General features: G+C 58.0%; 1 protein-coding gene across 1 annotated transcript in view; it reads right to left on the bottom strand.

Moving 5' to 3' along the window:
* The window catches only part of ESPL1 (extra spindle pole bodies like 1, separase), a 36,322-nt gene that overhangs the window by 814 nt on the left and 19,284 nt on the right, over positions 1 to 16,224 (bottom strand). Inside the window, exons 19-32 of the mRNA XM_066567559.1 lie at positions 15,999 to 16,108; positions 12,989 to 14,895; positions 11,730 to 12,363; positions 11,548 to 11,631; positions 10,323 to 10,554; positions 9,282 to 9,490; positions 8,620 to 8,747; positions 7,086 to 7,208; positions 6,200 to 6,361; positions 5,165 to 5,326; positions 4,672 to 4,776; positions 3,618 to 3,730; positions 2,783 to 2,866; positions 527 to 691 (exon numbers count right to left, since the gene is read on the bottom strand). Coding sequence (XP_066423656.1) covers positions 527 to 691; positions 2,783 to 2,866; positions 3,618 to 3,730; positions 4,672 to 4,776; positions 5,165 to 5,326; positions 6,200 to 6,361; positions 7,086 to 7,208; positions 8,620 to 8,747; positions 9,282 to 9,490; positions 10,323 to 10,554; positions 11,548 to 11,631; positions 11,730 to 12,363; positions 12,989 to 14,895; positions 15,999 to 16,108 — 4,218 coding nt within the window. The remainder of the gene's footprint in view (positions 1 to 526; positions 692 to 2,782; positions 2,867 to 3,617; positions 3,731 to 4,671; positions 4,777 to 5,164; positions 5,327 to 6,199; positions 6,362 to 7,085; positions 7,209 to 8,619; positions 8,748 to 9,281; positions 9,491 to 10,322; positions 10,555 to 11,547; positions 11,632 to 11,729; positions 12,364 to 12,988; positions 14,896 to 15,998; positions 16,109 to 16,224) is intronic.

Raw genomic sequence — 16,224 nt, 5'->3', positions numbered from 1 at the left:
ACCCTCAATCCCCCAAATCCCAAACCCCCATTGTCCAAACCCCAAATCCCCTCACCCCAAATCCCCAAACCCCAAATTCCAAATCCCCAAACCCCAAACTCCAAATCCCCCCCAAACCTCAACCCCCAAACCCCCAATGCCCAATCCCCAAACCCCAATCCCCAAACCTCCAACCCTCAATCCCCCAAACCCCCATTGTCCAAATCCCCAAACCCCAAAGCCCAAACTCCAAATCCCCCAATCCTCAACCCCCAAATCCCCAATCCCCAATTCCAACCCCCAAACCCCCAATCCCCAAACCTCCAACCCTCAATCCCCCAAATCCCAAACCCCCATTGTCCAAACCCCAAATCCCCTCACCCCAAATCCCCAAACCCCAAATTCCAAATCCCCAAACCCCAAACTCCAAATCCCCCAATCCTCAATCCCCAAACCCCCAACCCTCAATCCCCCAAATCCCAAACCCCCATTGTCCAAACCCCAAATCCCCAAACCCCAAACCCCAAACCCCTCACCCCAGACTCACCACCCGGCCAGGACGAACTTGAGGACGGTGCCCGAGGGCTCGAGCGGCCCCTGCGGGGCCAGGGCGGCGCTGGAGCAGCCGAAGAGCAGAACCACGGCCCGGCAGGGGAGGCGAGCGAGGCTCTGCCCGTCCAGGAGCCGCGCCCCCGCCCCGTGCCCGGCGTAGCTGCAGGAGCAGATCCCAAATCAGCCCCAAACCCAGCCCCAAACCCAGCCGTGCCAGGCTCTGCCCGTCCAGGAGCCACACCCCTGCCCCGTGCCCGGCGTAGCTGCAGGAGCAGATCCCAGATCAGCCAAAATCAGCCCAAAATCAGCCCCAAATCAGTCCCAAACCCAGCCCCAAACCCAGCCCCAAACCCAGCCTCAAATCAGCCCCAAATCAGCCCCAAATCAGCCCCAAACCCAGCCCCAAATCAGCCCCAAACCCAGCCCCAAATCAGCCCAAAATCAGCCTCAAATCAGCCCCAAATCAGCCCAAAATCAGCCCCAAATCTGACCCCAAAATCAGCCCCAAATCTGACCCCAAAATCAGCCCCAAATCAGCCCAAAATCAGCCCCAAATCTGACCCCAAAATCAGCCCCAAATCTGACCCCAAAATCAGCCCCAAATCAGCCCAAAATCAGCCCCAAACCCAGCCCCAAACCCAGCCCCAAACCCAGCCGTGCCAGGCTCTGCCCGGCCAGGAGCCGCGCCCCCGCCCCGTGCCCGGCGTAGCTGCAGGAACAGATCCCAGAACAGCCAAAATCAGCCCCAAATCAGCCCCAAATCTGACCCCAAATCAGCAAGGAACACTCAAAAAAAACCCCTTAAAAATACCCCAAAACCGACCCCAAAATCAGCCCCAAATCTGACCCCAAAATCAGCAAGGAACACTCAAAAAAAAACCCCTTAAAAATACCCCAAAACCGACCCCAAATCTGATCCCAAACCCAGCTGTGCCAGGCTCTGCCCACCCAGGAGCCGCGCCCCTGCCCCGTGCCTGGTGTAGCTGTGGGGATGGACCCCAAAATCAGCCCCAAATCAGCTCCAAACCGACCCCAAAATCAGCCCCAAATCTGACCCCAAAATCAGCAAGGAACACTCAAAAAAACCCCTTAAAAATACCCCAAAACCGACCCCAAAATCAGCCCCAAATCTGCCTCTAATCAGCCCCAAATCAGCCCTAAATTCCTCCTAATCCAACCCCAAATGTCCCTAAAATTCAACCCCAAATCCGGCCCCAAAATCCAACCTCAAATCTGGCCCCAAATCCAGTCCTGAATCAGCCCCAAATCCAACCCCAAATCAGCCCCAAATCCTCCCAATATCCAACCCCAAATCAGTCCCAAATCAGCCCCAAATTCCCCCATATCCAACCCCAAACGTCCCTAAAATTCAACCCCAAATCCGGCCCCAAATCGCCCCAAAATCCAACCTCAAATCTGGCCCCAAATCCAGTCCTGAATCAGCCCCAAATCCAACCCCAAATCAGCCCCAAATCCTCCCAATATCCAACCCCAAATCAGTCCCAAATCAGCCCCAAATTCCCCCATATCCAACCCCAAACGTCCCTAAAATTCAACCCCAAATCCGGCCCCAAATCGCCCCAAAATCCAACCTCAAATCTGGCCCCAAATCCAGTCCTGAATCAGCCCCAAATCCAACCCCAAATCCCCTCAATATCCAACCCCAAATCCCCCCCACATCAGCCCCAAATCCACCCCAAATCGGCCCCAAATTCCCCCATATCCAACCCCAAACGTCCCTAAAATTCAACCCCAAAATCCAACCCCAAATCCCAACCCCAAAGCCCCCCAAAATCCAACCCCAAATCTCCCCCACATCAGCCCCAAATCCACCCCGAATCGGCCCCAAATTCCCCCATATCCAACCCCAAATGTCCCTAAAATTCAACCCCAAATCCCAACCGCAAACCCCCCCAAAATCCAACCCCAAATCCCCCCAAAATCCAACCCCAAATCCCCCCAAAATCCAACCCCAAATCTCCCGCACATCAGCCCCAAATCGGCCCCAAATTCCCCCATATCCAACCCCAAACGTCCCTAAAATTCAACCCCAAAATCCAACCCCAAATCCCCCCAAAATCCAACCCCAAATCCCCCCCACATCAGCCCCAAATCGGCCCCAAATTCCCCCATATCCAACCCCAAACGTCCCTAAAATTCAACCCCAAAATCCAACCCCAAATCCCCCCAAAATCCAACCCCAAATCCCCCCAAAATCCCGCCCCAGACCCGGTTTTAGGGTTTCTCTCACATGTAGAGGTCGCGCTCCCCCAGCGCCTCCTGCAGCTGCTGCGGGGTCGGCGCCGCCCCCGAGACCCCGCGCCAGCCGGGCTCGCTGGGAAATGGGGGAAAAAACGGGGGGAAAAACGGCAAAAACGGGAAAATCGGGATGGGAGAAGGAAAACGGGGGGAAAGGGGGCAGGGTTTGGGGTGCAGGAACCAAAACTGGGGAAAAAGGGGCAGGGTTTGGGGTTCCCAGAGAGGTTTTGGGGTCCTTAGGGGGGGTTGTGGGGATTCTGGGAGGATTTTTGGGGTCCCAGGGATTTTTTGGGATCCCAGAGGTGGTTTTGGGGTCCCAGAGGTGGTTTTGGGGTCTTGGAGGGGAATTTTGGGATTCTGAAGGGATTTTTGGGGTCCTGGAGGGGATTTTTGGGGTTCTAGGGGGGTTTTTGGGGTCCTGGAGGGGATTTTTGGGATCCCAGAGATGTTTTTGGAATTTCAGGGAGGATTTTGGGGTCTCTGGGGGGATGTTGGGGTTCTGGAGAAGATTTTTGGGATCCCATGGGGTTTTTAGGGTCCTGGAGAGGATTTCTGGGATTCTAGGGGTTTTTTTGGGGTCCTGGAGGGGATTTTTGGGGTTCTAGGGGGGTTTTTGGGGTCCTGGAGGGGATTTTTGGGATCCCAGGGGGTTTTTAGGGTCCTGGAGGGGATTTTTGGGATCCCAGGGGGTTTTTAGGGTCCTGGAGGGGATTTTTGGGATCCCAGGGGGTTTTTAGGGTCCTGGAGGGGATTTTTGGGATCCCAGGGGGTTTTTAGGGTCCTGGAGGGGATTTCTGGGATCCCAGGGGTGGTTTTTGGGGTGGCACCTCTCGAACCAGGCCCGGAACCTCTCCTCGGTGCCGCCCAGGTCCCGCTGTGGGTTCAGGACGTAGAAGGCGTTTTTGGGGTTCACGCCCCGGCTCAGCACCGACCCCGAGTGCTGCAGGGGAAACGCCGGGGACTGAGGGACCCCAAAACGGGGGAACGGCTCCCAGGTGTGCCCCCTGTCCCCAGGTGTGTCCCCAATCCCAGGTGTGGCCCCTGTCCCCAGCTGTGTCCCTGTTCCCCAGCTGTGTCCCTGTTCCCCAGGTGTGTCCCCAGTCCCAGGTGTGTCCCCAGGTGTGCCCCCTGTCCCCAGGTGTGTCCCTATTCCCCAGGTGTGTCCCTGTCCCCAGATGTGCCTCCAATTCCAGGTGTGCCCCCAGATGTGTCCCCAGTCCCAGGTGTGCCCCCTGTCCCCAGGTGTGGCCCCTCTCCCCAGCTGTGTCCCTATTCCCCAGCTGTGTCCCTATCCCCAGATGTGCCTCCAATTCCAGGTGTGCCCCCAGATGTGTCCCCAGTCCCAGGTGTGCCCCCTGTCCCCAGGTGTGTCCCCAGGTGTGTCCCTGTTCCCCAGGTGTGTCCCCCGTTCCCAGGTGTGTGTCCCCAATCCCAGGTGTGTCCCAGCTGTCCCCAGGTGTGTGTCCCCAATCCCAGGTGTGTGTCCCCAATCCCAGGTGTGTGTCCCTGTCCCCAGCTGTGTCCCTGTCCCCAGGTGTCCCCAGGTGTGTGTCCCTGTCCCCAGGTGTGTCCCTGTACCTGCCGTGCCAGCCCGTAGCGCAGCAGGAAGCGCAGCCCCAGCAGGTGTGTGTCCCCAATCCCAGGTGTGTGTCCCAGCTGTCCCCAGGTGTGTGTCCCCAATCCCAGGTGTGTGTCCCTGTCCCAGGTGTGTGTCCCAGCTGTCCCCAGGTGTGTGTCCCTGTCCCAGGTGTGTCCCAGCTGTCCCCAGGTGTGTCCCTGTCCCCAGGTGTGTGTCCCTGTCCCCAGGTGTGTGTCCCTGTCCCAGGTGTGTCCCAGCTGTCCCCAGGTGTGTGTCCCTGTCCCCCAGGTGTGTCCCTGTACCTGCCGTGCCAGCCCGTAGCGCAGCAGGAAGCGCAGCCCCGGCAGCCGCGTCACCGGAACGTTCCGGAGGGTCCCGGAGCTCTCCCAGGGGAGCCGCTGCAGGTGCTGGGACAGGGACAGGGACAACGTGAGGGGCATGGAGAGGAGGAGGAGGAGGAGGAAGGGGAGGAAAAGAAGGAAGAGGAGGAGGAAGAAGAGGAAAGAGGAGAAAGGAGGAGGGAAGAGGAGGAGGAAGAGGAAGGAAAAAGGAGGAAGAAGAAGAGGGGGAAGAAGGAAAAGGAGGAGGGAAAAGGAGGAGGGAAAAGGAGAGGAGGGAAAAGGAGGAGAAAGGAAAGTGGGAGTAGGGAGAAGAGGAGGAAGAGAAGGAGGAAGAGGAGGAAAAGGAAGAGAAAGTGGGGAAAAGGAGGAGGAAGAGAAGAAGGGAAAGGGAAGCGGGAGTAGGGGGAAGAGGAGGAGGAGGGAAGGGAGCTGGGGATGAAGGCCGGGCTCTCACCCGGTCCAGCAGCAGCACCAGGGACCCCGCGCTGCCCCCGGGGCCCTCCCGGCGCCGCTCCAGGGCCTCGTCCAGCAGCAGCCGCGCCCGCAGCGGCCGGGCCGGACACAGCGCCAGGGCCAGGGCCCGGACATCGGCCGGGGACAGCACCGACAGCAGCACCTGGGGACGGACAGGGACAGTTCCCACAATCCGGGAGCAGAACCCAAAAATCCGGGAGCAGAACCCAAAAATCCACGATAAGAACCCCAAAATCCATGTTAAGAACCCAAAAATCCGGGATCAGAACCCCAAAATCCATGTTAAGAACCCCAAAATGTGGGATCAGAACCCCAAAATCCACGATAAGAACCCCAAAATCCATGATAAGAACCCCCGCTGGGCACAGGGCCAAGGCCAGAGCCCGGACATCAGCACTGCCAGCAGCACCTGGGGACGGAGGGGGACAGTTCCCAAAATCCGGGAGCAGAACCCAAAAATCTGGGAGCAGAACCCCAAAATCCACGATAAGAACCCCAAAATCCATGTTAAGAACCCCAAAATCCGGGACCAGCACCCCAAAATCCATGTTAAGAACCCCAAAATGTGGGATCAGAACCCCAAAATCCGGGACCAGCACCCCAAAATCCATGATAAGAACCCCAAAATGTGGGATCAGAACCCCAAAATGTGGGATCAGAACCCCAAAATCTGGGATCAGAACCCCCCTGGGCACAGGGCTGCGGCCAGAGCCCGGACATCGGCCGGACACAGCACTGCCAGCAGCACCTGGGGACGGGGAGGGACAGCTCCAGGGGGAATTCCCAAAAAACGGGATCAGAATCCCAAAATCTGGGATCAGCACCCCCAAAATCTGGGATAAGAACCCCAAAATCCAGGATCAGAATCCCAAAAATCCTGGGATCAGCACCTCCAAATTAAAGGCTTACCACCCCAAATCCCAACTCCCAATCCCAAACCCCAGCCCCTAAATGCCAGCTCCCAAATTCCAAACCCCAAATCCCAAATCCGAAACCCCAAACCCCAGCCCCATACCCGGAGCAGGGCGGGCTCGGGGCGCTCCCAGCCGCATTCCTGGAGCTCCTGGAGCAGCTGGGACAATTCCTGCTCATCCAGGGGGCAATTCCCGGGATCCCGGGGCAGCAGCAGCCCCCGCCAGCACCCCAAAACCTCCGAGTCCAGGCTCTGGATCAGGCTCTGGGGAAAGACATGGAATGGGAACGGGATCCCGACCCCAAAAACTCTGGGAATGCCACGGGAAATCCCACAGGAATCCCTAAAGGAATCCCAGCAAAAATCCCAAAGGAAATCCCAGCAGGAATCCTGAAAGGGATCCCAGGGTGGGTTACGGGGTGGGTCAGGCCCCATTCCCAAGGGTTTTCCTGATATTTGGGGATTCAGGAAAGTGGGAATCCCACAGGAATTCCAGTGTGAATCCCACAAAAAATCCTGGGGGGAATCATAGGAAAAATCCCATCCCAAAGGGAATCCTACAGGGAATCCCAGGGCGGGTGGGTCAGGCCCCATTCCCAAGGGTTTTCCTAACATCTGGGGGTTTGGAAAAGTGGGAATCCACAGGAAAAATTCCACAGGGAATCTCAGGGGAAATCCCACAGGAAATCAAGGAAATCCAACAGGAATCCCAGGGAAAATCCCACAGGGAATCAGGAAAATCCCATGGAATCTCAGGGGGATTTTCCAGGGAAAATCCCATCAGGGATCCCAGGGAAAATCCCACAGGGAATTAGGAAAATCCCACAGGGAATCTCAGGGGACTTTTCAGGGAATCCCAGGGCAAATCCCACAGGAATCCCAGGGGAGTTTTTCAGGGGGGCTTTCCAGGGAATCCCGGGGGGGGTTTTGGGGTGTTCCCAGCCCCGATCCCAAGGGTTTTTCCCGGTTTTTGGGGTCCCTGTCCCACCTGCATGCGCAGGTCCAGGCGGGATCGCCGCTCCCACCACTCCCGGCGCTCGGTGCAGGCGTTGGCCTCGCGCTGCTCCCGCTGGATCCGCTCGAATTCCCGCAGGATCCCGCTCAGGGGGGCCTGGAGAGGGACAGGAGGGGTTTGGGATCCCAATCCCTGGAATTGGGAGGGATTTGGGATCCCAATCCCGGGAATTGGGAGGGATTTGGGATCCCAATCCCGGGAATTGGGAGGGATTTGGGATCCCAATCCCGGGAATTGGGAGGGATTTGGGATCCCAATCCCGGGAATTGGGAGGGATTTGGGATCCCAGTCCCTGGAATTGGGAGGGATTTGGGATCCCAGTCCCTGGAATGGGGAGGGATTTGGGATCCCAATCCCTGGAATTGGGAGGGGTTTGGGATCCCAATCCCGGGAATTGGGAGGGATTTAGGATCCCAGTCCCTGGAACTGCACGTGTCTCCATCCCAGGAAAAGGATGAAGAGGAGGATGAGGAGGGTGAGGAAGAAAAGGATGGAGCCAGGATCCCATCCCTGGAACGGTCAGTGCCCCCCACCCCAGGAGAAGGATGAAGATGAAGATGAGGAGGATAAGGAGAAGGATGAAGATGAGGAGCGGGATGAATAGAAGGAGGATGAAGATGAGGATGAAGATGAGAATGAAGACAGGGACAAAGCTGAAGATGATAAGGAAGAACACGAGGATGAAGACGAGGATGACAAGGAGGATGAGGAGAGGGAGAAAGAGGAGGAGAAGGATGAAGATAAGGATGAAGATGAGGATTTGGAGGAGAAGGAGGAGGAGGATAAGGACATGGATGAAGATAAGGATGAGGACGAAGACAAGGATAAGGAAGACGAGGAAGAAGACGAGGATGAAGACGAGGAAGAAGACAAGGAAAAGGAAGAGGAAGAAGACGAGGAAGAAGACGAGGATGAAGATGAGGACGAAGATGACGAAGAAGATGAGGACGAAGATGAGGACGAAGATGAGGACGAAGATGAAGAAGACGAGGACGAAGATGAGGAAGAAGACGAGGAAAAGGAAGACGAGGACGAAGACGAGGACGAAGACGAGGACGAAGACGAGGAAGAGGACAAGGATGAGGACGAGGAAGAGGATGAGGAAGAGGATGAGGAAGAGGACGAGGACGAGGAAGAGGACGAGGAAGAGGACGAGGATGAAGATGAGGACGAGGAAGAGGACGAGGACGAAGACGAGGAAGAGGATGAGGAAGAGGACGAGGACGAGGATGAGGACGAGGAAGAGGACGAGGAAGAGGACGAGGATGAGGACGAGGATGAGGACGAGGATGAAGACGAGGATGAAGACGAGGATGAAGATGAGGACAAGGATGAGGACGAGGAAGAGGACGAAGACGAGGAAGAGGACGAGGATGAGGACGAGGAAAAGGACGAGGAAGAGGACGAGGAAGAGGACGAGGAAGAGGACGAGGAAGAGGACGAGGACGAGGACGAGGACGAGGATGAAGATGAGGAAGAGGAAGAGGACGAGGAGGCCCGCTGTGACCTGGCCGCGCGCGGTGGCGATGCGGACGCTGACGGGCTCCTGGCCGCGCTCCAGCCGGGTCAGCAGCAGCGCGTCCCCGAGGGCGCCGGGCGTGGCACTGACCAGGCACAGCTGGCACACGGTGACACCTGAGGGGACACCCCCAGCTCAGGAGACCCCCCAAAACTCCACCCCCATGGAATCCCCAAAAATGGAAAAAACTCCCAGACCAAAATTCCAACCATTCCCACCCCGTTCGAGGCCACCAAATAACCCAAACTGGGAATTTGGGATTTTAGGCCCAAACTGGGAATTCGGGATCTCCCAGCCTGGAATTCCCAAGCAGGGAATTTGGGATTTTATCCTCAAACTGGAAATTTGAGCTTTCCCAATCCCCAAACTGGAAATTTGGGATCTCCCAATCCCCAGACTGGGAATTTGGCATTTCCCAACCCCTGGATGGGGAATTTGGGATCTCCCAATCCCCAGACTGGGAATTTGGCATTTCCCAACCCCTGGATGGGGAATTTGGGATCTCTCAATCCCCACACTGGGAATTTGGGATCTCCCAATCCCCACGCTGGGAATTTGGGATCTCCCAATCCCCACGCTGGGAATTTGAGATTTTCCCAATGCCCACACTGGGGATTTGGGATCTCCCAGCCCGGAATCCCAGCACTGACCGCTGGGAATCTTCTGGAGCTGCTCCCGGAACCGCTCCCGCTCCGCCGGCCCCAAACCCGCGGAGCTGAACTGGAAAAGCTCCTCGAGCTCGGCCAGGTGGGACTGGGAATCCTGGGAATCCTGGGAATCCTGGGAATCCAGGGAGAGGCCCCGGAGCTGATCCGAGATGTCTCCTCCAGCTGCTGCTGCTGCTGCTTTCCTCTTCTTCCTGTGGGGTCATCCCAAAATTCCTTGGGATGGGGATTTCGGGATGGGGGATATGGGATACAGGAGAGGGATATGGGATTGGGATATGGGATGGGAATATGGGAGATGGGATGGGGATATGGGATGCAGGATATAGGATGGGGATGTGGGATGAGAGATATGGGATGTGGGATGGGAATATGGGAGATGGGATGTGGGTGTGGGATATGGGATATGGGATGTGGGACGTGGGATATAGGATATGGGATGGGGGATAAAGACATAGGATATGGGATGGGGGATATGGGATGGGAATATGGGAGATGCAATGTGGATATGGGATACAGGATATGGGATGGGGATGTGGGATGAGAGATATGGGATGGGATATGGGATATGGGATGGGGACATGGGATCTGGGATAAGCCCCATTCCCTGTTGGGATGCGGGATATGGGACGAGTCCCCTTCCTTATGGGGGAATCCCCAGTGGGAACATTGGGAATGGGGACATTGGGAATGGGGACATTGGGAATGGGAGCCAATGCCCTGGGGATGAAGGGAGGGGACACTGGAAGGGGACAGGGACATTGACACGGGGCACTGGAAGGGGCCATTGGACAGGGACGGGGACACTGGGAAAGGGAGGGGGACACTGGACAGGGACGGGGACACTGGACACGGACACTGGGAAGGGGACAGAGGACAGGGATACTGGAAAAGGGATGGGGACACTGGGAAAGGGACAAGGACACTGGACAGGGACACTGGGAAAGGGACAAGGACACTGGACAGGGACACTGGGCAGGGGACAGAGGACAGGGTGCCACCAGGAGGTGCCACCCTGGGACCCACCGTGCCCTGGCGTGGACGATGGCCAGCAGCTGGTGGCGCATGGTGACACCGAGGGACTCTGCCAGCAGCCCCGCGGTGGCCAGCGGGTCCCTGTCCCCGAGGGCCATGGCCAGCAGCTGGCACAGCTGGGCATAGACTGAGCCCGGGGGGAAGTGACCAACCCAGGCCAGCGCCTCGGCCAGCAGGGAGCGCACAGCGGCCAGAGAGGGGACAGCGGCCAGAGAGGGGGCACCTGGGGGACAGAGGGGACAGTGGTCAGCGGGGACAGAGGGGACAGTGGTCAGTGAGGGGACAGTGGTCAGTGAGGGGGCACCTGGGGGACAGAGGGGACAGTGGTCAGTGGGAACAGAGGGGACAGTGGTCAGTGAGGGGACAGAGGGGACAGTGGTCAGTGAGGGGACAGTGGTCAGTGAGGGGGCACCTGGGCGACAGAGGGGACAGTGGTCAGTGAGGGGACAGAGGGGACAGTGGTCAGTGAGGGGACAGTGGTCAGTGAGGGGGCACCTGGGGGACAGAGGGGACAGTGGTCAGTGAGGGGACAGAGGGGACAGTGGTCAGCGGGGACAGAGGGGACAGTGGTCAGTGAGGGGGCACCTGGGGGACAGAGGGGACAGTGGTCAGTGGGGACAGAGGGGACAGCGGCCAGAGAGGGGGCACCTGGGGGACAGAGGGGACAGCGGTCAGTGGGGACAGTGTCCAGTGAGGGGTCACCCAAGGGGACAGAGGGGACAATGGGGACAGTGGGGACAGTGGTCAGTGAGGGGTCACCTGGGAGGGGACAGAGGGGACAGTGGTCAGTGGGGACAGAAGGGACAGTGTCCAGTGAGGGGTCACCTGGGAGGGGGACAGAGGTCACCGTGGTCAGTGGGGACAGGAGGGGCCAGAACAAGAGGGAAAGAGTTTGAGGGCAAGAAAGGAAAAGTTTGGGAGGAAAAGTTTTGGGGAAGAAGGGAAAATCTGGGGGGAAAGGAAGAAAAATTTGGGGAAAGGAAGAAAAATTTGGGGAAAGGAAGAAAAATTTGGGGAAGGAAAAAGTTCAGGAGAGGGAAGTCCTGAGAAAAAGAAGGAAAACTCCTGGAAAAGGAGGGAAAACTCCTGAGAAAGGAAGGAAAACTCCTGGAAAAGGAAGGAAAACTCCTGGAAAAGTCAGGCCATGCCCAGCTGAGCCCCAAAATCCCAAAACTGCCCCAAAATTCCCCAAATCCTGCAAGTTCCAGGTGCTCACCAGGCTGGGCAGATGGGTGGGGTCCCTCTGGATTTGGGGCATCCCCCTTGTCCCCAATTCCTGGGATTTCCTCGCTGGCCCCACCTGGAAAAGATGGGGCAGGTTTGGGGTTAAAAAAGGCAATTTTGGGGTCACCACCAAGGCGAAACCCCCCCCCCCCCCCAAAAATCCCCCAAACTCACCTGGGGGCAGCGGGGGGAGCTCGAAGCTCATCTCTGCCTCCTCCTCCTCTTCCTCCTCCACGGCCCTCAGGGGGTCCCGCTCCTCAATCCCAGAAAATTCCCAGTTCCTTTTTTCCTCCAGAATTCCACTTTGGGGGTTCCCCCTCTCCTTCTTTTCCCGGGGACCCCCAGCCCGGCGGGGACCCCTGTTCTCCTTCTTTTCCTGAGTTTTTTTGGGTTTTCCCTTCTCCTTCTTTTCCGCATTTTCCATTTTGGGATCTCTCGTTTTTTCCGCGTTTTCCGCTTTGGGGTTTCCCCTTTTCCCCGCGTTTTCCTTTTTGGGATTTCCTGGTTTTTCCGCGTTTTCCACTTTGGGGTTTCCCCTTCTTTCCCTCTTTTCCAGAGCTGTTTGGGGGATGTCGTTTTCCTTCTTTTCCAGATTTTCCACGTGGTTGATTCCCCCTTTTTCCCTCTTTTTGGGGGTCCCCAGCTCCTTTCGGGGCCGCCCCCGCCGGGGCCGAGCCCCAATTCCTGGAGAATTCCCAGGGGATTTTTGGGGCTGAACCCTCCTCTTGGCACAGGAACTTTTCTGGGTGGTTTTGGGAGGATCTGGGGGAATTTGGGGCTCCTCGGGGTCGCTGTCACTGAATGTCACCTGAAAAAGGGAAAGGACAAAGGGGTTCAGCCCAAAATTTTCATCCCAAAATTTTTCCTCACACTCCCACTAAATTTCCCCCACCCCACTAAATTTTCCCACTAAAATTTTCCTTCCTTTGCCAAAATTTCCTATCCCCAAACCTTCTCTCCTCACGATTTCCCCCTCAAATTTCCATCCCAAATTTCCCTCCCAATTTCTGCCCCTCAAAGCTTTGCCCCCCAAATCTCCCATCCCAAATTTCCCTCCCCAAACTTTCCCTCCCTCCTGATTTCCCCCCCCAAACTTCCCTTCCCAAACTTTCCCTTCCTCCTGATTTTCCCCCCCAAATTTCCCATCCCAAATTTCCCTTCCCAAACTTCCCCCCCCTCAAATTTTCCCACCCATCCCTCCCCAAATTTCCCTTCCCAAACTTTGCCTCCTCCCAATTTCCCCATCCCAAATTTCCCATCCCAAATTTCCCTTCCCAAACTTTCCCCTCCTCCCAATTTCCCCATCCCAAATTTCCCTTCCCAAACTTTCCCCCCACCAAAATTTTCCCTCCTCCCGATTTCTCCCCATCCCAAATTTCCCATCCCAAATTTCCTTTCCCCAGACTTTTCCCCCCAGTCAAGCCCAAACTCACCCTGATGCGGGACTTGACCCTTCCTGGGATTTTGGGGGCCCTGCGGAGCCGGGAGCTGCCCCCGGGCGGGGAGGGCTCCTCGCTGAAGATGGTGAAGGGGGTCCTGGGCCCCCCCAGCAGCGCTTTTGGGGGCGCCCCCGATTTGGGGTGGGGGGTGCAGGGCCCCCCCGGCCGCAGGACGATGGGGGGAACCTCGGGGTCCGAGTCCCCAAGGGTGAAAACGTCCCCAGGTTTGGGGGGTTTCACTTTTGGCGTCTTCCCCGCCTTGGCTTTGGGGGCTTTGGCTTTTTGGGGTGCGGATTTGGGGGGAGCTTTGGGGGTTTTGTGGGGTTTGGAGGGGTCGGGCGTGGGTGGGGGACGGGGGGTCCAGGCCTGGGCCAGGACGTCGTCCATGGAGCGACCGAGGGCGGCGGCCGCGCGGCCGAGGGCGGCCACGGCTTTGGCCAGCAGCAGAGTGGCCACGGCCACCCCCAGGCCGGCCACGGGGGGACTCTGGGACCCCAGAAGGGTCAGTCCCCGCTCCAGCTCCTCGTCCCAAACGGGGCGGCACTGGGACGGACTGGCCAGGCTCTGGAGGGCCAGCGTGGAGTAGCCAGCGGCCACCAGCTCAGCCAGCGGGCCCGGGGGGCTGTCCCCAGGAGGGTCCCTGTCCCCAGGAGGGTCCCTGTCCCCAGGAGGGTCCCTGTCCCCAAGGGGGTCCCCATTCCTGATGGTGCCCCCATTGCTGGAGAGGTCCTGCAGACTCCTGTCCCCAAGGATGTCCCTGTCCCCAGGATTGTCCCCATGCCTGATGATGTCCCCATCCCCAGAGGGGTCTGACACACTCCTGTCCCTGTCCCTGATGTCCCCATTCCCAGGAATTCCCTTATCCTTGATGGTGTCCCCATTCCCAGAGGGGTCTGACACACTCCTGTCCCCATTCCTGACCATGTCCCCATTCCCAGAGGGGCCCTGCTGCCTCCTGTCCCCATTCCCAGGAGGAGTCCCCCTGTCCCTGCAGATGTCCCCATTCCCAGAGGGGTCTGACACACTCCTGTCCCCATTCCCAGAGGGGTCTGACACACTCCTGTCCCCATTCCTGACCATGTCCCCATTCCCAGAGGGGTCTGACACATTCCTGTCCCCATCCCCAGAGGGGTCTGACACACTCCTGTCCCTGTCCCTGATGTCCTCATTCCCAGGAATTCCCTTATCCTTGATGTCCCCATCCCCAGAGGGGTCTGACAGATCCCTGTCCCCATTCCTGACCATGTCCCCATTCCCAGACAGGTCTGACAGATCCCTGTCCCCATTCCTGACCATGTCCCCATCCCCAGAGGGGTCTGACAGATCCTTGTCCCCATTCCTGACCATGTCCCCATTCCCAGACGGGTCTGACAGATCCTTGTCCCCATCCCTGACAATGTCCCCTCTGCCAGGAGCCCCCCTGTCCCCGCAGATGTCCCCACGCCCCACGCCCTGCACTCTGCCCCACAGCTCCCGTGCCAGGCGGGTGCCGGCGCTGGCGCACCGGGGCAGCACCTTCCTCACCAGTGCCAGCGCCGGCGCCACCTCCCCGGCCAGCAGCCACGTCCTGGCCTGTGCCAGGAGCCAGCGCAGCCCCAGGGCCACCAGGGCTGGGTCGCAGCAGAAGGAGCAGGGACATCCCGAGGGGTGGTTCAGGAATTCCAGACTTTTCCAGGCTTTTCTTCCCTTCAGCTCCGGCGAGGCCGTGAGGGCGTCCGGCTGCTCCGGGAGCGCGGCCGGAGCCAGGAGGGCCAGGGAGGGACCCTGCAGGAATTCCTCGTCCTCCTCCCCGCCGGGAACGGGGTCAGGAACGGGATCCAGGGGGTTCCTCCTCTCCAGGTGGCCCTTCCGGAGATGGATCTTGGCCCGGCGCTGCCGAGGCTCCCGCCGGGGTTTGGGTTCTGGAATGGGAATTCAGGGAGGATTTGGAGTCATGCAGGGAATGATTCCCAGCAGGGTTTGGGTTCTGGAATGGGAATTCAGGGAATGGTTCCCATTGGGGTTTGGAGTCATGCAGGGAATGGGTCCCAGCAGGGTTTGGGTTCTGGAATGGGAATTCAGGGAATGGTTCCCATTGGGGTTTGGGTTCTGGAATGGGAATTCAGGGAGGATTTGGGGTTTGGAGTCATGCAGGGAATGGGTCCCATTGGGGTTTGGGTTCTGGAATGGGAATTCAGGGAGGATTTGGGGTTTGGAGTCATGCAGGGAATGGGTCCCAGCAGGGTTTGGGTTCTGGAATTCAGGGAGGATTTGGGGTTTGGAGTCATGCAGGGAATGGGTCCCAGCGGGGTTTGGGTTCTGGAATGGGAATTCAGGGAGGATTTGGGGTTTGGAGTCATGCAGGGAATGGGTCCCAGCAGGGTTTGGGTTCTGGAATGGGAATTCAGGGAGGATTTGGGGTTTGGAGTCATGCAGGGAATGGGTCCCAGCGGGGTTTGGGTTCTGGAATGGGAATTCAGGGAGGATTTGGGGTTTGGAGTCATGCAGGGAATGGGTCCCAGCGGGGTTTGGGTTCTGGAATGGGAATTCAGGGAGGATTTGGGGTTTGGAGTCATGCAGGGAATGGGTCCCAGCGGGGTTTGGGTTCTGGAATGGGAATTCAGGAAGGATTTGGGGTTTGGAGTCATGCAGGGAATGGGTCCCAGCGGGGTTTGGGTTCTGGAGGGGAAGGAAGGGAGGTTTGGGGTTCTCTTCCCAAAGGGATTGAACTCTGGAGGGGATAATTTGGGATTTTTCCAGCCCAAAGAGGGGTCTGGGAACCCGGATCCAACAGGTCCCAGATGGGTTTTAACTCTGTGAAGGAAGGAGGGGAAAATTTGGGATTTTCCAGTCCAAAGAAGGGTCCAAAAGTTTGGATCTTGTCCGAGCCTGATCCTTCCCTCGGCCCCAGCTGGGATCCCTGGAATTTCCCCCATTCCCAGACTGGGATCCCTGGAATTTCCCCCATTCCCAGACTGGGATTTCCCCCATTCCCAGACTGGGATTTCCCCATCCCAGTGCTCACCAGTCTGTGGCTGGAGCAGGAACTGGGCGTGCTGGAGGTGGGCCTGGCTCAGCTCCAGCTCCCCCTGCTGCAGCTCCAGCTGGGACTGCAGCACCAGGAACCGCGCGCACCTGCGGGAAAACGAGGCAAAAACGGGAAAAATGGGAAAAAATGGGGGGAAAAATGGGAAAAAAGACCCCTCAGAGCCCACCAGAGCTGGGAGGGAGGTGGGAATGAGCTCCTGCCC

Source organism: Molothrus aeneus, chromosome 30, assembly GCF_037042795.1.
Source record: "Molothrus aeneus isolate 106 chromosome 30, BPBGC_Maene_1.0, whole genome shotgun sequence".
NCBI lineage: Eukaryota > Metazoa > Chordata > Aves > Passeriformes > Icteridae > Molothrus > Molothrus aeneus.
The sequence above is the reverse complement of the archived record's forward strand: the minus strand, read 5'-3'. Positions and strand labels throughout refer to the sequence as shown.